Source organism: Triticum dicoccoides, chromosome 7A (assembly GCF_002162155.2).
Source record: "Triticum dicoccoides isolate Atlit2015 ecotype Zavitan chromosome 7A, WEW_v2.0, whole genome shotgun sequence".
NCBI lineage: Eukaryota > Viridiplantae > Streptophyta > Magnoliopsida > Poales > Poaceae > Triticum > Triticum dicoccoides.
The window spans coordinates 590,945,492-590,970,615 of NC_041392.1; the positions used below are offsets into that span (position 1 = coordinate 590,945,492).

General features: G+C 46.5%; 2 protein-coding genes across 2 annotated transcripts; one reads left to right on the forward strand and one right to left on the reverse strand.

Annotated features, from left to right (window-relative positions):
- The first annotated feature begins 5,860 nt into the window (after window positions 1–5,860).
- Window positions 5,861–8,967, forward strand: LOC119328707 (zinc finger CCCH domain-containing protein 44-like). The gene is made up of 3 exons (XM_037601679.1): window positions 5,861–6,107; window positions 6,778–6,838; window positions 7,887–8,967. The coding sequence occupies exons 1-3, from the start codon at window positions 6,038–6,040 to the stop codon at window positions 8,653–8,655; spliced, it is 900 nt and encodes a 299-aa protein (XP_037457576.1). The 5' UTR covers window positions 5,861–6,037; the 3' UTR covers window positions 8,656–8,967.
- Window positions 8,968–9,436: 469 nt separating this feature from the next.
- Window positions 9,437–13,188, reverse strand: LOC119332755 (non-structural maintenance of chromosomes element 4 homolog A-like). Its single transcript, XM_037605907.1, has 7 exons — window positions 12,886–13,188; window positions 12,699–12,779; window positions 12,079–12,319; window positions 11,891–11,984; window positions 10,696–10,909; window positions 10,512–10,603; window positions 9,437–10,159 (listed from the first exon to the last, which is right to left on the reverse strand). The coding sequence occupies exons 1-7, from the start codon at window positions 13,040–13,042 to the stop codon at window positions 9,650–9,652; spliced, it is 1,389 nt and encodes a 462-aa protein (XP_037461804.1). The 5' UTR covers window positions 13,043–13,188; the 3' UTR covers window positions 9,437–9,649.
- Window positions 13,189–25,124: the final 11,936 nt, after the last annotated feature.

Genomic DNA, 25,124 nt, shown 5'->3' on the forward strand with positions numbered 1-25,124 from the left:
ACCTAGTCCGCATAATTACTACTATCAACTTTCAACTAAATTTTCTCCAGGAACATATCTAAACAGTAGAACTGAAGCGCGAGCTACGACATAATTTGCGAAGACCTTTTGACTATGTTCAGGATAATTAAGTTCATCTTGTGAACTCCCACTCAGATAGACATCCCTCTAGTCATCTAAGTGATTACATGATCCGAGTCAACTAGGCCGTGTCCGATCATCACGTGAGACGGTCTAGTCAACATCGGTGAACATCTTCATGTTGATCGTATCTTCTATACGACTCATGCTCGACCTTTTGGTCTTCTGTGTTCCGAGGCCATGTATGTACATGCTAGGCTCGTCAAGTCAACCTAAGTGTTTGCATGTGTAAATCTGTCTTACACCCGTTGTATGTGAACGTCTGAATCAAACACCTGATCATCACGTGGTGCTTCGAAACGATGAACTTTCGCAACGGTGCACAGTTAGGGGGAACACCTTCTTGAAATTTTAGTGAGGGATCATCTTATTTACTACCGTTGTTCTAAGTAAACAAGATGCATAAACATGATAAACATCACATGCAATCAAATAGTGACATAATATGGCCAATATCATATTGCTCCTTTTGATCTCCATCTTCGGGGCTCCATGATCATCATCGTCACCGGCATGACACCATGATCTCCATCATCGTGTCTTTATGAAGTTGTCTCGCCAACTATTACTTCTACTACTACAGCTAACGGTTAGCAATAAAGTAAAGTAATTACATGACGTTTATGTTGACATGCAGGTCATAAATAAATTAAGACAACTCCTATGGCTCCTGCCGGTTGTCATACTCATCGACATGCAAGTCGTGATTCCTATTACAAGAACATGATCAATCTCATACATCACATATATCATTCAACACATCCTTTGGCCATATCACATCACATAGCATACCCTGCAAAAACAAGTTAGACGTCCTCTAATTGTTGTTGCATGTTTTACGTGGCTGCTATGGGTTTCTAGCAAGAACGTTTCTTACCTACGCAAAAAACCACAACGTGATATGCCAATTGCTATTTACCCTTCATAAGGACTCTTTTCATCGAATCCGATCCGACTAAAGTGGGAGAGACAGGCACCCGCTAGCCACCTTATGCAACTAGTGCATGTCAGTCGGTGGAACCAGTCTCACGTAAGAGTACGTGTAAGGTCGGTCCGGGCCGCTTCATCCCACGATGCCGCCGAATCAAGATAAGACTAGTAATGGCAAGCATATTGAACAAAATCAACGCCCACAACTACTTTGTGTTCTACTCGTGCATAGAAACTACGCATAGACCTAGCTCATGATGCCACTGTTGGGGAACGTAGCATAAATTCAAAATTTTCCTACGTGTCACCAAGATCTATCTATGGAGTCATCTAGCAACGAGGGAGGAGTGGATCTACATACCCTTGTAGATCGCGCATGGAAGCGTTCAAGAGAACGGGGTTGATGAAGTTGTACTCGTCGTGATCCAAATCACCGATGATCCTAGCGCCGAACGGACGGCACCTCCGCGTTCAACACACGTACGGAGCAGCGACGTCTCCTCCTTCTTGATCCAGCAAGGGGGAAGGAGAGGTTGATGGAGATCCAGCAACACGACGGCGTGGTGGTGGAAGTAGCGGGATTCCAACAGGGCTTCGCCAAGCACCGCGGGAGGAGGGAGGTGTGTCATGGGAGGGAGAGGGAGGCGCCAGGGCTTAGGTATGGTTGCCCTCCCTTCCCCCCACTATATATAGGGCCAAGGGAGAGGGGGAGGGCGCAGCCTTGCCCCTTCCTCCAAGGAAGGGTGCGGCCAAGGGGGGAGGAGTCCATCCTCCCCAAGGCACCTCGGAGGTGCCTTCCCCCTTTAGGACTCTTCCTTTTCCTCTTCTCTTGGCGCATGGGCCTCTTGGGGCTGGTGCCCTTGGACCATATAGGCCAAGGCGCACCCCCTACAGCCCATGCGGCCCCTCGGGTCAGGTGGCCCCACCCGGTGGACCCCCGGGACCCTTCCGGTGGTCCCGGTACAATACCGGTGACCCCGAAACTTGTCCCGATGGCCGAAATAGCACTTCCTATATATAGTTCTTTACCTCCGGACCATTCCGGAACTCCTCATGACGTCCGGGATCTCATCCCTGACTCCGAACAACTTTCGGGTTACCGCATACTAATATCTCTATAACCCTAGCGTCACCGAACCTTAAGTGTGTAGACCCTACGGGTTCGGGAGACATGCAGACATGACCGAGACGTTCTCCGGTCAATAACCAACAGCGGGATCTGGATACCCATGTTGGTTCCCACATGTTCCACGATGATCTCATCGGATGAACCACGATGTCAAGGACTTAATCAATCCCGTATACAATTCCCTTTGTCTAGCGGTACGATACTTGCCCGAGATTCGATCGTCGGTATCCCGGTACCTTGTTCAATCTCATTACCGGCAAGTCTCTTTACTCGTTCCGTAACACATCATCCCGTGATAAACTCCTTGATCACATTGTGCACATTATGATGATGTCCTACCGAGTGGGCCCAGAGATACCTCTCCGTCACACGGAGTGACAAATCCCAGTCTCGATTCGTGCCAACCCAACAGACACTTTCGGAGATACCCGTAGTGTACCTTTATAGCCACCCAATTACGTTGTGACGTTTGGCACACCCAAAGCACTCCTACGGTATCCGGGAGTTGCAAAATCTCATGGTCTAAGGAAATGATACTTGACATTAAAAAAGCTTTAGCATACGAACTACACGATCTAGTGCTATGCTTAGGATTGGGTCTTGTCCATCACATCATTCTCCTAATGATGTGATCCCGTTATCAACGACATCCAATGTCCATGGTCAGGAAACCGTAACCATCTATTGATCAACGAGCTAGTCAACTAGAGGCTTACTAGGGACATGGTGTTGTCTATGTATCCACACATGTATCTGAGTTTCCTATCAATACAATTCTAGCATGGATAATAAACGATTATCATGAACAAGGAAATATAATAATAATTAATTTATTATTGCCTCTAGGGCATATTTCCAACAACCTAGATATTCTCATAACTATGCTCAATTCTGTCAATTGCTCAACAGTAATTTGTTCACCCACCGTAGAATACTTATGCTCTTGAGAGAAGCCACTAGTGAAACCTATGGCCCCCGGGTCTCTTTCTCATCATATCAATCTTCATCACTTTATTATTGCTTTGCTTTTACTTTGCTTTTACTTTATTTACTTTGCATTTTTATACCAAAAATACCAACAATATTATTTATCATCTCTATCAGATCTCACTTTCGTAAGTGACCGTGAAGGGATTGACAACCCCTAAGCGCGTTGGTTGCGTTGAGCTATTGTGTTTGTGTAGGTACGAGGGACTCGGGCGTAGCCTCCTACTGGATTGATACCTTGGTTCTCAAAAACTGAGGGAAATACTTACGCTACTTTGCTGCATCATCCCTTCCTCTTCGGGGAAATCCAACGCAATGCTCAAGAGGTAGCATCGGTACCTCGAGAGGAGGTGCCACGATGTCGGCTTCGCCGGGCAACAAAGCTTACCTTGTTGGTGGCGGGCGGGGCGAATGACGGTTTCTCCGTTCCCTGTGGATCCCGAGGAGGGTAGTCGGGGCCCATAGCCGCGACAGCGCGGTCGCCTGGTAGCGATATGTGGCTGAAGTTTCCTCCCGTCAAAATTTGTGTGATCGGGAGGTGTCATTGGATTCATGAGAGTGGTTCTTCTACACCCACTCTCGGTGCACCCACGCAAGAAAACATATCAAACCACTTTTTAAAAATCAGAAAAATTGTGGAAATGATCATTAACAAATGTTAGAGAGGCTTGCAAAATTTGGTGGTCAAATAACATTCGAGGAGCTCTCTATAAAAAAGACAAATTCACTAAAAATTAGTCAAAATGTAAGTGCACTATTTGAGCAGATTTTGTAATTTTGTCTTTTTTGTAGAGAGCTCCTCAAATGTTATTTGACCATAAAACTTTGCAAGCCCCATAACATTTGTTGATGATCATTTCCACAATGAAGGTGGGTGCAGGCGTGCAGCCGCTACTTTCCCTTGATTCACATGATAAGATGTATTTTTCATCGAGCCTAGGATAATACTCCTCTATAAAGAAATATAAGAGTGTTTAGATCACTAAAAGAAGTATTTTTTCTATGAATACAAATGATTGATTCATATCTTACACAGGAATTAGGATTGTTATATTCCTACAAACCAAAAGGCTAAAAAATCGTACAAAATTCTTGTAGATCGAAGAGGCTTAAGAATGAGGGAAATGTTTCTTCTCACTTGACTGATAATTGGGTTTCATCCGCTGCCTCTGTTGTGCGACGCGTGTCCATGTGAGGGCCCACCCACCGCTAGACCTGTGCATGGGCAACCTAGCCCGAAGACCCGAGCCCGAAGGCCCAGCATCCGGGTTGGGCCCGTGCTCCATTTTCCCGCCCGAAGCCCGACATGAAAGCCAAAAAAGGCCCGAAATGGCAACAAATGTATACTTTATTTGAAATATAAGTATATTATATTATTTTAATATCTAGAATATAATTATTTGAATTGAAAAATGGCACTGTTCATGTGCTTCGGGTCGGGCCCGCTTAGGATTTTTGCTTAGGGCTTTACAAAGCCTGGGCCGAAACCCAACCTGGCCTAGGGTTTGAACAGGTTTACCCACCGCTATCACACCCAACCTTATCCCAACAAATACGGCTGCCCACACATTTCCCCTCCATTGATTCTTCTTCTTCCCTAGGAATCCCCTTCAATTTCTTCTCATCGCATGTCTACACCTTGCATCGTTGTCTTCGCAGGGGTATACATGTCGTACATCACCTCCGACGAGCACACCCTCGGCGGGAGCAAGATAGCTACACCGTCCGCTGGGACGACAAGCGCGCCGCCACCAGCGTCCTCCTCTCCAAGGTATGCACACCAGCGTCCGACCAGTAATTCATCTGATCCAATCAAGACTACCGACATGGTTTGCTCAAGCACGCACGGTGGTGATCCGTCATTTTTTTACACAGGTGCTGTTGTAGAATAGGGGCGGAGGGCTTGTGCACATACAAGGTTCACACCGACAAATACATCCGGTGCAATGCTTTGCAACTAGGGTTATGTTTCTGAAACATTTGTGTTGTTGCAATGGTTTGCAGCGGGGTTGTGTGTTTAAAACATCTGCGATATTGCAACAGTGGTCACAGTGCGATTTCTGTAAGATAAGTATTGTTTCAAAGGGGGGAATGGTTCATACGAGATTGCAACAATGCTTTTGTTGCAGAGGATCGAGTGCAACACTTGGCTTGTTGCAAAGGCCGACACTCACATGGGAGAGATAAGATGACTTATCGTGACTCCATCAAACGGTTGTCGAGACGATGGATCTCTTTAGATTATCATCCGACCAACACGTATCACTGTTCTAATAATAACTATCTCTAGAGTTTAACTGTCTTCTTATATTACTCCCTATGTCTCATAATGTAAGATGCTTTTTGACACTAATGCGGTGTTAAAAAATATCTTATATTATGAGACGGGGATGGTAGTTTATAGAGAAGTAGTAGTTTTCAAAAATATTATTAAGATTGAAGTTATACGGGAGGCTAAGGAATGAGACAAAAGCTGGCTCCAGCTCCCTTGACACGAGCGCACCTGCAGCGTTGGATCGTGGATCCAATGGTTAGCAAATTTTACGATGCTCCGAGATAGGAAAGAAACGAGACAAAAACTGGCTCCAGCTCCGGTCTCCAGCCAGAATCCTGCCCAAACTCCTGGATCCCTCCTTACCAGAGCGCACCGTTAAAAACGCCACGTGCCAAACTAAACCTTTGCCCCAGCGCGACACCCCATCTTCTCCGGTTGTGAGGCCCCGTGCTGCCTCCTCCTCCTCTCTCTCTCTACCGACGCCGCCCCCGCCAGAGAGAAACCCTAGCCTAGGGTTCCACGCGCCGCCGCCGCCGCCGACGTCGACCCCGCGTCGCCCTCCCCCCGAGCTCGCCATGGACGCGGGCCGCAAGAGGGCCGTGCCGGAGGGCACCAACGGCGGCGCCGCCGTCAAGCGCGCCAGAGGTGAGCAGCCTCGTTCTCGCCCCCCCTCCTGGTTTCTGGTTTCGTTGCCCCGCTCTGGCTGGATGGGGCTCCTTAGGGTTTTCGTTCCCGTCCCTTTGCCGGATCTGGGAGGCGCTGGTTCGCTTCGTTGCGTGGGTGGCGAGAAGCCGGGTTTCGGTTGGTGGATGGGACGGGGATATCGGGGGCTGCTAGGAGCTTGTAGTGAGCCTGAAATTTTCTGCGGTCTGTATTGAACGGGTTTCATGGCTTGCTGCCGTGTAGGTTCTTGCGGGGATTTGTTTTGTTTTTTTTTCTTCCAAAGATCTGAAGATGTGATTCGCTTGCTTTTTTCCCGGGGGAGGGGGTTGGGGCAAATTATTAGCAGGATCTAGGCTAGTACTATTCTGGTAGAGAGGATCCTTTCTTAAATGTTCTGTTGTGTTAATTACAAGCCACGCTGACGTTGGCATCCGGTGCCCAAAGCAGAAATATACGGATAGTCCTAATTTAAATCGTTGGCATAGCTCTGCTTGGGGTACTGGAGTTAATTCCAGCATTTAGTTTTTATTACAATATCTCTGTGCTAGTATTAAATTATTAAATTATTAGTATATGTTTTCTTACAAGTGCCAAGATTTTAGTAAAATCAACACGGTATTAACTGGTGGAAGTAATAAATTTGGTGTAGCAGAATCGGAGTCGGTTCAAACGGGTGTAGGAAGCAAATCGAAGCCATGCACCAAATTTTTCAGGTTATAATCCAACCTAAAATCCACTCCCACCTGGTAACATCTATTATTATTATTATGCAATTTGCTGTTATTTTTCATTAAAATTCTGCTATCTTGCTAAAAATTGTTATTGATGCTAACGAATGGGTCAAGCAAGGTTCTACTACAGGTTCCTCATCTAACTCAAGCTTAAGAATGAATATCCAGTGGAGTAAAAATTAGTACAGCCGGTGTGTATATCGTTGTGAAAATTGGAAGAATGCAACAAGAATTATAAGGATATGTAACTTGCTTTCAGATGGAAAATCAGTCAGTAACACAATGGCACAGATTCACCTGCAGAAACCAAGATAAGAAGATTGAACATGTTAATGGGGAGCAATTGAGTGTTCATCTAGATCGTTGATAATCCAGTATCACTCATGGATGTTTTGACTATCTAGTACCAATGCCATACCTACTTGCAAAGATATTTTTATTTTATATATTTATAATTTCCAGTTTATGATGTTAAGCTATCTTTGGTTTTGTTATAAGTTACAAAGTGTCTTCATTATTTGGAGGTAATCAGGTATCATGGAAGTAGAATAGCTCACAACAATATTGGAAGATAAAATTGAAAACACTTCTTATTGAGAAACTACAACATTACTCTAAAATGTACTCTGCTATTTTGATATTCTATATATTTATGACATAAAAATTGACTGTAGTAGATATATGGTGAAGCATCTGTGGTTGTCCACATAGCAGTGATACTGTGTGTACACATCAAACATAGGATCTAAGTGTCGTCTGTACACTACACATCAGAAGTAGAATCTAAGTGTCGTCTGTACACTACACATCAAAAGTAGAATCTAAGTGTCCCCATAGTACTGATAATGTTTGGTTCTTTTCATTCACCAGATGCTTCTCATTAGTTAATATAATAATACTGTCATCTTGTTCAACTAAATAGATCATGATCTTTTTTCATCAGTATTGGCTGCATTATAAATCATCAGTCGTGTTACAGTTTAGATTGTTGTGTAAGTTCGCTTGCTTATGTGATACTCTCTGTGTGCAGCACTGCTGGTTGTCCCTTTGGTTCAAGTTGCCATTTTCTCCATAACTTCCCTGGAGGTCACCAGGCTGTTTCAAAGATGACCAACTTGGGTGGTCCAGCTGTTTCAGCTCCTCAAGGAAGAATGCCCATGGGACCTGGTGTTCCTGATGGGCCACCTACACCCAGCTTGAAGACTCGCTTGTGTAACAAGTTCAACACAGCAGAAGGCTGTAAATGGGGGAACAAGTGTCATTTTGCTCATGGAGAGAGGGAGCTCGGAAAGCCCATGCTGTTGAACAACTCGATGGCACCTCCAATGGGACCAAGACCCAACGGTCACTTCCAGCCCTCACCGATGCCTGGCCCAGACATGGTTCCTCCCTCAACCTTTGGCGCATCGGCCACAGCCAAGATCAGTGTTGATGCATCCCTTGCTGGCGCCATTATTGGGAAAGGTGGAGTCAACACGAAGCACATATCCCGAATGACTGGGGCCAAGCTAGCCATCCGGGATAATGAGGCAGACCCCAACCATAAAAACATTGAGCTCGAGGGATCGTTCGATCAGGTCAACCATGCGAGTGCAATGGTGAAAGAGCTGATTCTCCGCATTGGCGGCAACGCCCCTCCTCAAGCAAAGAACCCGGGGAGGGGGCCTGCAGGTGGTGGTGGGGGAAGCAACTTCAAGACCAAGCTGTGTGACAACTTCAACAAAGGCTCTTGCACATTTGGAGACAGATGCCACTTCGCTCATGGTGAGAGTGAACTGCGCAAGTCGGCTGCGGCTTGAGGGATGCTTTTCTTTTTTCATGGCTTTTCATGATTAATAGTGACTAGCAAAGCCTGAGCTCCAAATCTGAGGCCACTCACCCATGGTCATGTTGAGTTGCATAAGCCTGTTGTTGATTGATTGGGAGATACTGTCATGGCTTGGTTTTGATCAGCTCGCTGTAACTGATAGATATCCGAGAATGGATTTGCTTTTGAGGTTTATTATAGGCTTAGTGTATTGCCGTCTTTTTTTTCTCTCTGCTCTGCATCCAATTTTTGTACTGTTTCTAAGGCATTTTAATATGGCAAATTTAGCGATTCTATTTCTGGAGAGTTATAGAATCAAGCCAGTATCTTTCGTGTGATGTTCTTGGTCAGTCTGGGACCGAACATCCTTGGTATTTAGATTATAAGCCAAAATTTTATTATCTTTCACCTCCTTTTTTCCCTTTAATTTTTGACAATGAACTACTATTGCATTCGGTTTGGATACAATAAGATTGTTGATCCGGAGCATCATCTAGCCACAGCGTCCAGTCACCATCCAATCTCGTTAAGAAGACTTAATGATGAATCAAAAGAATCGATAACCCTAACGGTTTGCCTCACCCAAACGTGGTGGTGCCGCCAGAGAGTAAGTTGCTGAATGGCGTAAATTGTTTCCCTTTGTCCAGACGAGTGATAATTGCCGCTTGCTCTTAGTAGAAGTATATTTTTCGCTGGATGTTCTTGGTCAGTTTGAGATGGAACACCCTTGGTATGTTCAGGGTATCTAATCAAGCAGCTGAAAGCATAACAGCTGTATAATAACGAGCCAGGTAGCTCAAGATCACTGCTTAAAAAAATCCAGCAGTAAACCAACACTGCAAACTCATAACACTGATCAACATTTCTCTAACTCGGACTACTTTACACTTACACAGCATCCAAATCATAGATCTGGACTTGCCCACCCCTACAAAAGTCCTCTCAAAAGCTAAAGCTAGGTCAGTCGGATAAAGCTAGAGCTAGAGCTAGGTCAGCCGGGTAAACTCTTTACCGACACCAAAGGAACCCCAAGACGCATGCGCGCGGTGGCCGCCGGCGGGTGGATGGCGATCAGACCGCTTGCGCTTGTACGTCTGGACCACCTCCTGCCTGTCCTTGGCCATCTCCATGTCCTCCCGCTTGACCACCGTGCGCATCACCTCATCTTGCGCATCCGTCTGCCGCTTATCCTCCATGGCTGTCGTCTCGTCTTGCCGCGCTTGTGTGACCAGGCCCCGGTTCCTGCAGTGCTTCCTGATTGAAGTTGTGTGCGCAGGCATCTCAGGCTCGCTGTTTCCTCCGGATGTGCCATGCACAGGCGTCGCGGGATCCTCGTTGCCTCCAGGCGTGCCGTGTGCCGGCACCTCCCCCTGGTTATTTCCTCCAGGCATGCTGCGAGTAGGCATCTCCGCCTGGGTATTTCCTCCAGACGTGCTGAGAGAAGGCGGACTGTGCACCATCAGTTCTTCCCCCTCCGCGACTATCCCTTTCATGAGCTAGGAGCAAATGTAAAACAGATTAATTAGATTGGAGTGAGTGGCAAGTACATGGATTAGCCATGTAAATTGATCTTCCCAGCATTCACCCAAGTACAGAAGAATACGTTTGGTTTGTGTGATAATCCATGAAAAATGATTAGCATTTAATTGACAACATGTTGTCATACGTTTGGTTTACAGTACTTGTCTTGTGTGTTTGATAAACTGTAGGTAAGACTTGTAATAATGAATTTATAACTTGTGATAATGGTGAAAACTGCATTATCTTGCACAACCTCCCAAAAAGACTATGAACGGTACATGCTCAACACTTGATTGTGAAAATGGCAATCAATGATGTGGATAGTACCTGCCAGTCTTTAAAATCGTATCTGAAGACAAAATGGTTGTATTTCACTTCTCCTGAGGCAATTGCACCAGCAGCAGGTGCATTTCTTGGAGCTGTTCCAGTTGATAAGATAATATCAGATACACAACAGGATATACATGATGCGACACCAACAAAAAGAGCAATAAAGCAACAAAGCCCTTACAGAGGATATGATGGCCGTCGTCATTCACATTCATTTCCACTCTGCCGTCTTTAACTAGGAATGACAAGGCAAATATGTTCTCCACCGTTTGGGCAAAGGACATTCTGTTCAAAACAAGGTTTTCAAGTCTTGCTTTTTTCTTCTTCCTCAGAACATTAAACAGAGCAGCCATGTTCCTGTCTGTATCAGTCGTTGTTGTCTCTGGATCAGCAAGCTGCGTAATACGGCAGATTAGATCAACATGTTATTAGAAGTTGATCTTGCCAAAACTGATCATGGGATAACAAAATACAAAATGACAGTCACAAACTGATCTTGGGATAACAGAATACAAAATTAAATACAAACTGATATTGCCAAACATCCATTTATGAATTATGAGCTAAATGAATTTGATAATTAGACCAGCAAGCGGATTCAATTAGATGATCTAAATATAGACTACTTGCATTTACATAGTGATACAGCTATAGCAGAACAAAGAAACTATTCATGTGACCAGAGGCAAACTGCTTGTGACAACTAGTCTTGGTATAACAGAATACAAAATGAAGATGGCCAAACATAGATTTTACAAAATAAATGAGCTAAACGATTTTGATACTTGAAGGCAATTACTACTGATGGTAACATGCTAAAAAAAGGCTCATTGTGTGATGAAATATAGCAGAATGCTTCTGTGACATTAAGATGCAACCACCACCTCTATCACAAAAGATCAACGAGTGCAATGTAAAAGGTTTGTAGTAGTTCAGTAACCACACTGACTGCTAGGCTATGTAACATTTATATATTTACAGTAAGATTAACTAGGGAATGATTAGTCAATGAAATATGAACCTGCCACTTGCTTCACAAAATGGAAAACAGTAGCAATTACACTAAAATTGCATATGGCAATGGAAAGGAGATCAAAACAAATTAGTTTAAGGAAACATGCACAAATAACGCTCAATTATGCAATTCACTTATACATCAATGTGGATATATTGGAGTTTACAATAGTAAACCCCACCTTACATAATCAAAGAGTATGCTTCTGCAGTAAATTGGCAGCAATCACCAAATAAATATGACTAAGTGTAGCAATTTAGTCAATATCAACTGCTATAGAGTGTATCTTCATGTTTCAAGCACAAAAAAGAAAACATATACGACTCTGTTTATTATTAAAGCATCTAGATGATACACACACCTGTTCAGGGCGATCATTTCTACTCGGCCTTGCAGTCCTCTTTCTAATGGTATGTGTTCTCCGTGGCTTCACTTCTGTCGTCATGGGACCAAACCTGTCAGAATAGTAGCCATACATAGTTAGTCAGTTGAAATTTGTAAGGCAGACATCAATGGAAAAAATGTGAGATAAATGATCAGATGCCTTACATGGTGCAGCATCCAGGCACAGCCATGAAGACATGAGACGCAGCAAGCCCAACAGCAGACCATCTCAACGAGGCGCCCTCACCATCGGCATCCCCTTGCGTCCCAAACTTGTTAAGGAGTGCAGCAACTAAATGGGAAGGAGTGATTCCTAGTGCTGACTGGGACCTTACAGATGCTGCCAAACTGCTGGCAATGTCCAGCAATGCCTCTGCATCAGCTACCTGCTCCCTGGGATTGTGAACTGCAGCATGAAGGCACAATTGATCAGTTTTTACTTTTTAGTAAATAGCATTGGCCGACAGCAAAAGTGCACCAGAGTAGTAACAGAGCATATGGCAAACAAGAAAATATTATGTACTAGTATTATTTTCTTCTGCGTTGTCGATTTACTGAATGTAAATGTCAAATGTGTGTTTCCTAAGGCAAGAACATGTTTATCACTGTGGCAAAACACAGAGTAGTAGAGCAGCACATATGCAGCACGGTTTTGTTATTAGGAGACCCCACACATGGCTAAAAATAAAATAAAAAAGGGCATGAAACTTGGCCTAACCACACATTACGCCTCGTCCAAACTACCGAAGCGAAATTCAAAAAAATGGCGAGTGAGCCGGGCTCACCGTGCTGGTGCAGGCTCTCCACCTGCGAGATGACGGACTGGAACTTGACGGAGTCCGCGCTCGCCATTTGGTCCTTCTCGTCTGCACGGAACACAGCACATTGTTAGACGCCAAACCGAACTCCAAAACGGCACCCAGAAACTCCCAGAAACACCGCCGTCGCGGGCGCGCGGGTGCCCCCCCTTACCGTTGATCTGGCTCTTGACGGCGAGGTACCGCGACCGCAGCAGACGCCTGTCCTCGAGCCCCTGCGACCCCTCCGCCGCCGCCGCCGCCGCCGCCGCCGGGGTCACCGGCTCCGGCTCCTCGCCCCGGCGGCCCTCCTCCGCGACCCCCTCCGCCATCACCGCGGTCGGAAAATACCTAACCCCTCCGGAGGAACCCTACCCTACCCTGGTGCTTCGAACCGAGAGGGGAATATCCAAATACGAGAGCGGAGGGAGGCAGCGGCGGTGGAAGGAGTTTTGAGGATTTCGGGAGTGGCGTTGTGAGTACCAGGGAAGGAACCGGAGAAGGAGGAGAGGTTTGGGTATTTGAAGCCGAACCAGCGCCGCGACGCTCGCCGCCGGACGCACGCCACGAACCGCCACACGTGCCGCTGCATGTGGGGCTTGGGCTCTTCTGGGCCCGCGCGTCAGTAGCGTGGCCTGGTTCGGCGCGAGGGTGGAGGCCAGTCCGGATTCGGGGCAGGGGGTATCCCGGGCGTGGGGGGTGAATCGCGTGCGGTGAAAATTTGAGTCGCGCGGCGGGGGCGGGTCCAGGTGAGCCACGGTCGCGCGCGCGCGCCGTGGGCCGGGGTGTCAGTGAGACTGCGGCTCGTGGACATGGTCTATGGGACGGGTTGATCTCGTTGGTCCAGACTCCAGAGGACGGGCATGGGGTTCCCGCCCGCTCGCGCGCCGGGGTTCTGGGCTTTTCGTCGCGTGTTTTACCGCCGCGGCTCGGCGCTCGCGGTAAATCTTTTTGAGACAGCCCAAATTTTCGTCCCGCCATCGCTGGCTGTTCGGCTGCGCCGCACTTGCCTCGAGGCCTTGATGGCGCACGCCGGATTTGGAGGGGTGAGGCAATAAAATGGATTTTGCACTTGTGGGGAAAGTGCACCAAATGTGAGAAGCTCTTTGAAGCAATGTTTTGGTAATTTGTAGTAAATGTTACTACTACCTAGAATGAGGTTGCTCGCCGACTAATTAAGATTTTGTAACGCACGCGCCTCGGCTCCCTCCCTCTGTGTCGGTTTCTCTCTCTCCCCTGGCCTCACACGGAGCCCCCGGTGTTCCTCCGTGATACTTTTCACGGTTGAGTAGAGTGGCTAGAAGCCACGGCATGAGGGGATGTTCACATGTCCATCGGACATTCAGTTGCCACGAGAGTGAGGGTTTAAATCACGCAAACACCTTTTGGTTACGACAAAGTAGTCATGCACGCATTTACTGATTACGACAAATTAATCATGCACGCACTTTTTGGTTACGACAAATTGGCCCAACAACCTTACTGGCATCTAAACGGTGGACGTAATAGGTGGTATCCTTTTTCATATGTTGGTATGGATTAGGATGTGTCCATGCATTAATGATCACCGGTGGCGGAGCTTACATCAAAAAGTTGAGTGGGTTAGATTCTAAGAAATTGCTCTCGCCATCATTCAACAACCCATGGGCCATCTATAACGGTGAGGAGATTGCTCTAGAGCTTGGTGGGCCGTGTCACTTGTTGCCCCTCACGTAGCTCCACCCACTCATGGTCATCATCTTAACCTAAAAAAAGGTCATCATCTTTGTTGGTCACCAGTGAAGTTTGAGTCATTCTTAATTTGTAAATGTTACCTAAAATATGGTTGTTCGCCGAGTAATTAAGATCTTGTAACGCACACGCCTCGACTCTGTTGGTGCAATATCTGCCTACCTGTGTTCTGGAGATTGTTGACAGAAACATATATGGACTGATTTGTTTGCTAGTGCATACAGAGAGAAATAGTCCATACAGAACTGAAGAGAATGTTGTCTCTGGTGCCAAGTTCGAGGAACTTCACCGAAGTATATCTGCATTGCAGAGAAGAAAGAGCTACAACTCATGAAGACATGTAGACGAGAAGATTGATGTGAAGGAAATAACCCCTCGAACGTTTAAAGTGCTAGTTATCGACTAGAGGGGGGTGAATAGGCGATTTTTATATAAGTCTTCAAAACATGGAAGTTTCGAAGGCAAACGATAGAAATGAACCTATTAACATGTAGCGGAAGGTAGACTACACTAGGCAAGCCATAGTCAAGTATACAATGAAGTGAAAGCACGAAGACTAATAGCAGCTAGGCAGTATGGATTAGGATGGAAGATAGAATGAAGCCAATCAGAACAAACAGTCACACAATGAAGACAAACTGATAATGCAAGCAGGCAATGACTTCACAGGGACCAACTGTAAATAAAGAGAAGGAAATGATAGAACCAGATGCTTGGTGAAGACAAGGGATTTATTGGACCAGTTCCAGTTGATGTGACAATTGTACGTCTGGTTAGGGAGGCTGAGATTTAACTCAGAAGACCGTGTCTTCCCCTTATTCCCCTTGAGCTAAGGACACACAGTCCTCGCCCAATCACTCAGGTAAGTCTTCAAGGTAGACTTCCAAACCGTCACAGACTTCATTCACGGCGATCCATAATGACTCTTGGATGCTCAGAACGCGGTACCTAACCGACTGGAGGATTCACAGTCCTCAAGTGTAACAAGTCTTCAGATCACACAGACGGGAAGACCTCAGTGATGCCTAACACTCTTTGGCTCTGGGTGTTTAGGGCTTCGTCCTCGCAAGGATTTCTCTCTCAAAGGCTTAGGAGGTGGGTTGCTCTCAAACGACAAAAGCCGTGCAATAACTCTGAACAGCCACCAATTTATGGTGTGTGGGTGGGCTATTTATAGCCACAAGGCAACCTGACCTGATTTGTCCGAAATGACCCTGGGTCACTAAGGAACTGACACGTGTTCCAACGGTCAGTTTTCAAGCACACGCGGCAGCTTGACCTAGGCTACAAGTAAAGCTGACTTATCCAACTCTGGATAAGATTTGCTCTCATTGTCTTCGCTCGAAGACTTAGGATTTGGTTGAGCATCACTTTAGTCATTCTGACTTTGTTCACTTGGACCCCACTTAACAGTACGGTGGTTTCTATGACTCAACAAAGAAGAAGATGAAACTACGAAACAACTATGTCTTCGCGCTCCAAAGTCTTCATGCGATGTCTTCTCATGTCATAGTCTTCAGTGTGAATATCTTCACATACCACCATTGTGTTCAATGTCTTCACACATTTTTAGGGGCCATCTCCGGTAGGTAAACCGAATAAATGAGGGACTACTACCTGTGGTGTCCTGCAATTCTCACAAACACATTAGTCCCTCAACCAGGTTTGTCGTCAATACTCCAAAACCAACTAGGGGTGGCACTAGATGCACTTACAATCTCCCCCTTTTTGGTGATTGATGACAAACTGGTTGAAGTTTTCAATGGGGATAAAAGTATGTGAAATTATAAAGGCTTGAGGTATTGCCTTCGTAAGTAGCAAAAAGGCTCCCCCTGAAGATGTGCATATAAGTATTTTGCTTTTGAATGCAAATGCACATAGCAGGTTGTACTTGCGGAGATCCTCTTCTACTTATGAAGACAATTCATCATGCATGAAAGAATATAGCGAAGATAATGACATGCATAATGAAAAATGGACGTCTGCAAGATGACTTCGTGCGGAATTTATCGTCACACATGCGGAATTTATCATCGCATCACATAGTTGACGAAAAGGTAGCAGACGACCATCAAGTTTAAGTGTTACAACTCAAAAGAACCAAATGTATCAAAAGAGAGGGTTGTAAGCACTTGGCAAATGTAGGAAAAGTATAGCAACCACCCATATGGACCCGCTTGAAGACTATCAACTCATATGCTTCTCCCCCTTTTGTCAGTAATGACCAAAAAGGTTTGAAGACATAGAGCTTGCTACTCGTTCCCATGAGGAGTAGGCGAAGCAGCAGGGTCGTTGTTGAGGTTTGGTGGTGCAGACGAACTTGGTGCAGTGTCGATACGCGCCGAAGTTGGAGGTGGTGAAGTAGCATCATCTTGGTCATCAATGACTCTGGCATTAACTGTTGCAACTGAGGATGAATATTCAGAGTCTTCGAGTGAGGGAGTCCGAAGCAAGTGAGCGTTCTGGGGAGGAGTTGAATCAAACTTGAATCTCTCTGTGAACCCATCCTGTTGAAGATCATCTTCAGAGCTCAGCAGAGTCAGACTCTTCCACGATCGGTGATAGGTTTCATGAGTGACAAAGGCATTCTTGGTGGCAAGGTTGCGAATGTAATTGACATCCACCAGGAGGCTCTGCATTTGACGCTTGAGCCAGTCATGATGCTTATCCTGTTTCTGATGCAGGGCGACTAGAAGCTCTCGGTCATCGAGAACATGCGATCGCTTCTGAGGCCTTTGGGTAATTGTGCTTTCAGTGGATTCAGTTTGGGTACGAGGGGCACGTGTATTGCCAGCCAAAGGATAAACATGAGTGACGGCCTGAACTCCTTCAATGGGTTGTGTGAAGCTTTGGTGATCAGCATTGTGAAGATAAACAGGCTCTTTGGCAGGCTCTGGGTAGATGGCTTCGACAGACAGATCAACCTCTGGCAAGAATATGAGATGATTGCATGCAGAAGGCTGATAGTTGATTGCAGAGTGAAGCTTGATGAGGCGCATTACCCATGGAGCATAGAACTTTAGACCAAAGATATCAGAGCCAGATGCAGCCAATTGTCAGATGAAGAACTCTTGAGCATTGAAGCTGATGCCATTGAAGATATAGAAAACCAATGTCTTCATTGCTCCTTCAAGCTTCGCTGCATGAGAATGTCCTTTGACAGGCCATAGAGATTCGCCTGATGATATGGTAAATAGTGCGGGGCAGATACTCTAGGTCTTCAACAAAGAACTCCTTGGGATAGTCAGCGTCATGGGGCAGTGGCTTCATCATTCTCAGCATTTGGCTCATGTTAGGCTCTGGCTTCTGGAAGATGCTCTCCAAAGCATTCTGGTGTAGCTGACAACCTGGTTCATAATGTTCGCCAGGAGTGGGTAGGGCAGGAAGCTCAATGATGTCTTGGGCTTTAGCTTCATGGTGTACATCGCCTATCATCCACTCAAGGATCCAAGTCTTCGGATCCCTGTTGTAGCCGCGAATGTGGAGAGTAGCATAAAATTGTAGCAGAAGCTCTTCATTCCAATGTTCTTTGGCAGTCACAAACTATAGAAGGCCAGCATCTCTGAAGCAGCCAAGGGCTTATTCTAGGCAGGGCAGGCCAGCCATGGCTTCGTAGTCTAGACGCATATGAAGGAAAATGCGCCCCTGATTGTATAAGATGCAGGAATAGTAACTGCGTTGCTGATAACTCCAGAATCGATCTGATGAAATTCTTGGCCTTGTGTAGGGGTTCTTGGCATTGTCAAAGAATGTGTTGTGTGCCTTGAAGTCATTCAAATTAAATGATCCTGGTGAAGTTGCAGTACCGGGAAACCTTGGTATCCTAGGCTTTGGCTTCTGGACCTGAGGCCTGTGCTCCACATGATAGTCGAATTGTGGTCCAGGAGCAGGAGGAGGTACCGGAATGGGCCAACGAACCATGACAGGTTGGCCGTGGTCAAAAGCCAGCTCAATGGTATGAGGCTTTGGAGGAGGCACAGGGGCATTGGCATTGACGTGGGCTTCGAGCCGCACAATGGCTTCGGGGTTCACATGCACTTCTGGCACCATATTAGCTTCATGCGCCACATTTGCTTCGGCCATGACAATGTCATTGGCTTCAGTATTGGTGTTTGTGGCCGCCTCAGTATTTTCAAACTCCACTTGAGTAGCTGGAGGGTCGGACACGTTCTCCTCAAGAACAACTTCTTTGTTGGACGGGGGTGTAACAACACGTTCTTCTTCTTGACTTGGTTCTTCTTGTTCATCGGCTGATGCAACCGGAATGTCTTCAGCAGCTTTGGCTTTAGACTGTGAGATGTTCGCAGTTGGAGTGGCTTCAGGAAATACTTGGCGCGATACTGAGTGGTGATGCTCTTCTCCTTCTGGAACACTCGAAAGAGTGACTTGTGGCCTTGGTCCTTTGCGAAGCCTACGAAATGCTGGCGACGCCTTTGGAGAGGGAGTCGGCTGGGCCACAAAGTCATCATCTTCAAGCACCGGAGTGGTGGCTAGAGGTGGGGGGGGGTACTTGGTGATTCTTGACGGGGGTAGTCTTGAGGGTGATCAGCCCATGAATCAACCTGAGCAATTGGTGTCAAAGGACGACCAATGCTGATGAGTTTGTTGTTTGTCAGAACAGGCGGTGATACCATGTTGTGCTCGATCTGAGGAAGGACCTCATCATCTTCAACATTGTTTTGGGGACCAGTATCTTCAGCTGCGATGGGATTAACAGCTGGATCTTCTTCAGCTTCAGGAGCTTTTGTGGTAGTAGGCTCATGAACTATCAACTGGCGCTCACGGTGTTCAGACGCAGGACGAGCCACTGAGATTGGTTCAATGACAAGGGGCTCTGTGGGAGCAGCCAGATCTTTCTTCTTGGTTTTTCTCTTCTTGGTCGGTGGAGCATCGTCAATGGTGTTCTTGGTCTTGCGCTTACGGGCTTCGGCTTCAGCTGCCCTTGTTTTCTTGAGCTCCGAAGCCATTGTGGGGACTATCGGTGTCAAAACCGGCGGATCTTGGGTAGGGGGTCCCGAACTGTGCGTCTAAGGCGGATGGTAACAGGAGGCAGGGGACACGATGTTTACCCAGGTTCGGGCCCTCTTGATGGAGGTAATACCCTACGTCCTGCTTGATTGTTCTTGATGATATGAGTATTACAAGAGTTGATCTACCACGAGATCAAAGAGGCTAAACCCTAGAAGCTAGCCTATGGTATGATTGTATGTTCCCCTACGGACTAAAACCCTCCGGTTTATATAGACACCGGAGGGGGCTAGGGTTACACAAGGTCGGTTACAAAGGAGGAGATATACATATCCGTATTGCCTAGTGTCGGTGTCAAAACCGGCAGATCTCGGGTAGGGGGTCCCGAACTGTGCGTCTAAGATTGATGGTAACAGGAGATAGGGGACACGATGTTTACCCAGGTTCAGGCCCTCTCGATGGAGGCAATACCCTACTTCCTACTTGATTGATCTTGATGATATGAGTATTACAAGAGTTGATCTACCACGAGATCGTAGAGGCTAAACCCTAGAAGATATCCTATGATTATGATTGTTTGTATATCTATTGACTAGCCTGGCCCTGGTTTATATAATGCACCAGAGGCCTAGGATAACAAGAGTCCTAGCCGAATACGCCGGTGGGGGAGGAGTCCTTGTCTTGACCACCAAGTCTTGTAGAATCTTCCTTGTATGCGGCAGCTGTCCGAACTGGCCCATGAGTATACGGCCATGGGGGTCCTCGGCCCAATCTAACTGACCGGGAGACGACGTGGTGAGTACCTCCTAGTCCAGGACACCGTCAGTAGCCCCCTGAACCGGTCTTCAAGTTGGGGACGCTCCTCGATTCTTCCGAACTATTCTTTGTCTTCGGTCGTCGGTCTTGAACACTGGTTCAACAAATCTTCCCATCTTCTATCTTGAGGATTGCCGAGCTAAATATGAAGATCTCACATGTCAGGTATCCGAGGAGCCCTTTAAGTCTTTGGTCTTTATCAATGCCTTGTTATTTTTATGCCACACATCGGGTTTGAAGTTGTTCCCGGGCGGCAGCGTCCTCTTGCGTCCGAGCTCCAACGCCGGACTACATTCGAGGTATCTTTTGCAGCCGAGCACCAACGCCGGACCGCTTCCGAGCTCTAACACCGGAATGTATCCGAGCTCCAACGCCGGACTATGTATCCGAGCTCCAACACCGGACTGTATCCGAGCTCCAACGCTGGAATGTATCCGAGTTGTCATAAATCACCTTGGTTCAAAGATGAAGGAGTTTAGCCGAGCTTAATGCCGTAAATGCCCTCTATGGAGCCAGCCACTAGCGCCCGCGCTTTTATGCCAGACTGCTTCCGAGGTGGTGCACCACCCCGAATGGGGGCCGACTTTTTGTCAATATTTTTTGATTGGTGCAATTTATTCTCTGCCGAGATATATAGCCAGTAGCCTTCAAGGTGTGTATCGGTCTAAAACCCGAGATGCACCTGAAGGATGACATAAGAGCGCTGATCCCAGTAGCCGCTGAGACTCAGGTTGATTTGCAAAATCAGTCTGAGGATCAAGTCCTAGCTCGATAGAATACTTCGGGACACAAAAAGCGGTGTGCAGAGTCCTCGAGACCCAGGTTGGGTGCGACCGACCAACCTGAGGATCAAAATCTCCTCGGAAACTGTATTGCACTTAAAATTTTCTGCATTGAACAGGCAATGCAGTAGCCCCCGAGGCACTGGTCGAGTGGCAACACCAGATCAGGGGTTCGATGTGCCCTTTAATATTTGTAAATAATAAGCCCGAAGCCCAGTAGCCCTCGAGCCTTAATGTGGGCACGGGTGGCCGAATTAAGGATCAATATCCATAGTAAAATCACAAATCATGTGTAATGACTCTATGTATCCAAGTACTTTACGTCATTAATGCTTGGATCCACATTGTACAAAACTTTGTTGACCGACCATCGACTTCCACCTCCTCGGCCAGTAGCCAAGGAGTGTTTGTCCTACTTTATAAAGCCTTTATGAGGGCAAAGATTTACGACAAACAAGGCAATATGGCCATAAGGTTTTATAAACAAAGGTACGCAGAGAGATATGTTATATTACTACTTAAAATAAGAAATGTCTTCCAAAGAAAATAGTCCCGCTATCGGTTCCTTTCTTTGGGTTGTTATGCTAAGTATGATCATGAAACCCCAGCTCTAATGTAAGAGCAGAATATAGAGGATTTAGTTTGGGAGGCCAATTACTAGCCCCCGGCAGTGTTCGGCGACAGTCGAGGTCAAGCCATAAACACTTCGGCCAATGTTATGAATGACCCGTCATTTAACACAGTCATCGGATCGCTGACCAGTTTACGCTTATTGTGACAGTCAGTTTTCGGCTTTCTCCACTGAGGTGCTTAACCATGTGAGCTGGAAGCACAATCGCAGTGGTTCTCCCTTTGCACACCTAGCCGAACAAAGCGGAACGTAGGAGGCAAGCGCAGGAGCCGGGCAACACAACTATTGACCAAAGACACAATTCGAAACCGATGCATATATAGCAATATCCGAGAATGTTTTTGCCGAATCTCTAAAGGTGTCCGGCGTTGCACTGTGAGACTTGTGCTGAAAACACACAAATAGTTTGGAAGTGCCATAAGCTTGGAAAACCAAAAAACGTCAGTAAAAACTTGACGTCCGAACAAGATCAAGTGTCCGGTGCCAATCCGAAAATTGGAAAAAAAATTGTGCTTCTGTCGTGCTTTAACATGACACATCCGATCTCAAGACTTTACGCGGGTCAGCCTACGGCTTCAAACTCCTTATCCCAAAGGCGGAGTACTTCTGAAACACCCTCGATGCGGCTATATCTCCCACGTGTCGGAGCACGACTTAGAGGCATAACCGCATTGAAGGCAATGTCTCAAGACGGGTAATCTTTACACATCCCATGTACTGTATAAGAAAAGAGGTACATAGTTGGCTTACAATGGCCACTTCACACAATAACATAAATAAAGCATTACATCATCCAGATACAATCAAGGTCCGACTATGGAACCAAAATAAAAGAGGACTACCCCTAATGCTACAGATCCCCGATCGACCCCAATTGGGCTCCACTACTGATCAATTGGAAACGAAACAACATAACGAACAAGATCTTCATCGAGCTCCTCCTTGAGCTCGGTTGCGTCACCTGCACGGTATCAACGACACCTGCAAACTGGTTTTGGAAGTAATCTGTGAGTCACGGGGACTCAGCAATCTCACACCCTCGTGATCAAGACTATTTAAGCTTATGGGTAGGTAAAAGGTATAAGGTGGAGCTGCAACAAGCACTAGCATATATGGTGGCTAACATACGCAAATGAGAGCGAGAAGAGGAGGCAAAGCACGTTCGAGAATCTATGATCAAGAAGTGATCCAAGACTACTTACGTCAATCATAACTCCAACACCGTGTTCACTTCCCGGTCTCCGACGGAAAGAGACCATCATGGCAACACACGCGGTTGATGCATTTTAATTAAGTTAAGTCTCATGTTTTCTACAACCGGACATTAACAAATTCCCATCTGCCCATAACCGCAGGCACGACTTTCGAAAGTTCAAAACCCTGCAGGGGTGTCCCAACTTAGCCCATCACAAGCTCTCACGGTCAACGAAGGATATTCCTTCTCCCAGGAAGACCCGATCAGGCTCGGAATCCCGGTTACAAGACATTTCGACAATGGTAAAACAAGACCAGCAAAGCCACCGAATGTGCCAACAAATCCCGATAGGAGCTGCACATATCTTGTTCTCAGGGCACACTGGATTGTCCAAGGTTCCGCTAGGCCAGCCCAGAGTTGCCCCTGGTGGCCACCGGCAGCTGACAGGTTGGACCAACACTCAGAGGAGCACTGGCCCGGGGGTTTACATAAAGATGACCCTTGAGTTGGCTGACCCAAGGGAAAAAATGGCTAGGTGGCAAATGGTAAAACCAATGTTGGGCCTTGCTGGAGGAGTTTTATTCAAGGTGAACTGTCAAGGGGTTCCCATTATAACCCAACCATGTAAGGAACGCAAAATCAAGGAACATAACATCGGGATGACGGAAACTAGGGCGGCAAGAGTGGAACAAAACACCAGGCATAAGCCGAGCCTTCCACCCTTTACCAAGTATATAGATGCATTAATATAATAAGAGATATTGTGATATCCCAACAAAATATCCATGTTCCAACATGGAACAAACTCCAATCTTCACCTGCAACTAACAACGCTATAAGAGGGGCTGAGCAAAGCGGTAACATAGCCAAACAACGGTTTGCTAGGACAAGGTGGGTTAGAGGCTTGGCTTAGCAACATGGGAGGCATGATAAGCAACTGGTAGGTATCGCAACATAGGCATAGCAATAGAGTGAGCAACTAGCAAGCAAAGATAGAAGTGATTTTGAGGGTATTGTCATCTTGCCTGAGATCCCCCAAGGAAGAAGAACGAGTCCATGAAGAAGACAAACGGACGTAGTTGAACGGATCCTCACACACACGACGTTATCGGAACCAACCCGAAGAAGCAACACCGGAAAGAAGCAAACAACATAGTAAAACATCCACCACATAAACATGGCATGATGCACAACCAAGTATGATGCATGTCCGGTTTAATATGCATGGCATGGCAAAGTGCACAAGCAATCCTACAAATTAAGTGGAGCTCAATATGCAACGAGTTGCATATTGACGAAACACCACATGACTTATTTAGTTCTCTCTCGGTTATGTACCAACAATATTAAATGCAGTTAAATCATGGCAAGAGGTGAAACAAATGTAAACTACACAATCTAAGCAATTTAAATGGGGCCGGATATAACAAACAACAAATCCGGTAAATCCCCATATGCATTGGTAATTTGGTGCAACAACAATTTTAAACATCTAAATGTTATTATCATGATGCGGATGACATGGACAAGTTTATGCAATTTTTATTAAAAGTTGACAAGAGCATTATGAAGCATTTGTCACCGTGGTGGAAAGGAAAGGGGTGCCACGGCAACGATAACGAAAATGGTGCCACGACAGTGTTCCGGTTCCGGCAACTCGACTGAGATACCGATGCAAAGGAGAAGTGTGCGGATGCATGCAAAAGATGGTGGGGCGCTCCCGGATTCCGGGTATCCCACGAGTTGGCGACAAGGAAACGAGTGATAAATTTGGACACGGTGCAAACACGAGCATCTCAAACATCGCAAGCATTCGTTCACGGATGTCGTCTCGAGGTTATACCTTCGAAGCGTGCAAGCGGGACAGTTCTCGTTCGGTGCAAAGTAGAGGAAGTAGACGTTCTCGCGATGACGGTAGTGGAAGTAGTCGTTCTCGCATGCTCTAGGGTCGACGGTAGAGGTTCTCGTGATCTCGGCGATGGTAGTGGTACATGTTTAGCGTTGCATGAGTTTTCGTAGACGTTCATGTCATCGGTGTCATGGTACTTGGGGTCTTCGGACTTTCTTGACCCGTTCTTGCGACGGTAGTTGTACACGGTCCACGAGACGTCGATCATTCGGGGTCTGACTTGCGGGTCTTGCCGACATGAGTGGTACTTGGCGTTTTTGTGTAGACGAACTTGGCGCATCCGAAGGGTCACACTTGTCGTCGTAGCCGTTTGGATCTTGGAGCGATGGTAGTCATTCACTTGACGGTCTTGAAGGATTCGAAGGGGTACTAGGCGGTCTAT

Excerpts from the sequence above, each read along its gene's own strand:
- LOC119328707 (XM_037601679.1), top strand. The coding sequence starts at position 6,038 with ATGGACGCGGGCCGCAAGAGGGCCGTGCCGGAGGGCACCAACGGCGGC. Across the intron at positions 6,108-6,777 it reads CGCCGTCAAGCGCGCCAGAG|AATCGGAGTCGGTTCAAACG; the intron begins GTGAGCAGCCTC and ends TTGGTGTAGCAG. Across the intron at positions 6,839-7,886 it reads CCATGCACCAAATTTTTCAG|CACTGCTGGTTGTCCCTTTG; the intron begins GTTATAATCCAA and ends CTCTGTGTGCAG.
- LOC119332755 (XM_037605907.1), bottom strand. The coding sequence starts at position 13,042 with ATGGCGGAGGGGGTCGCGGAGGAGGGCCGCCGGGGCGAGGAGCCGGAG. Across the intron at positions 10,604-10,695 it reads CGACGGCCATCATATCCTCT|CTCCAAGAAATGCACCTGCT; the intron begins GTAAGGGCTTTG and ends CAACTGGAACAG. Across the intron at positions 10,160-10,511 it reads ACGATTTTAAAGACTGGCAG|CTCATGAAAGGGATAGTCGC; the intron begins GTACTATCCACA and ends ATTTGCTCCTAG.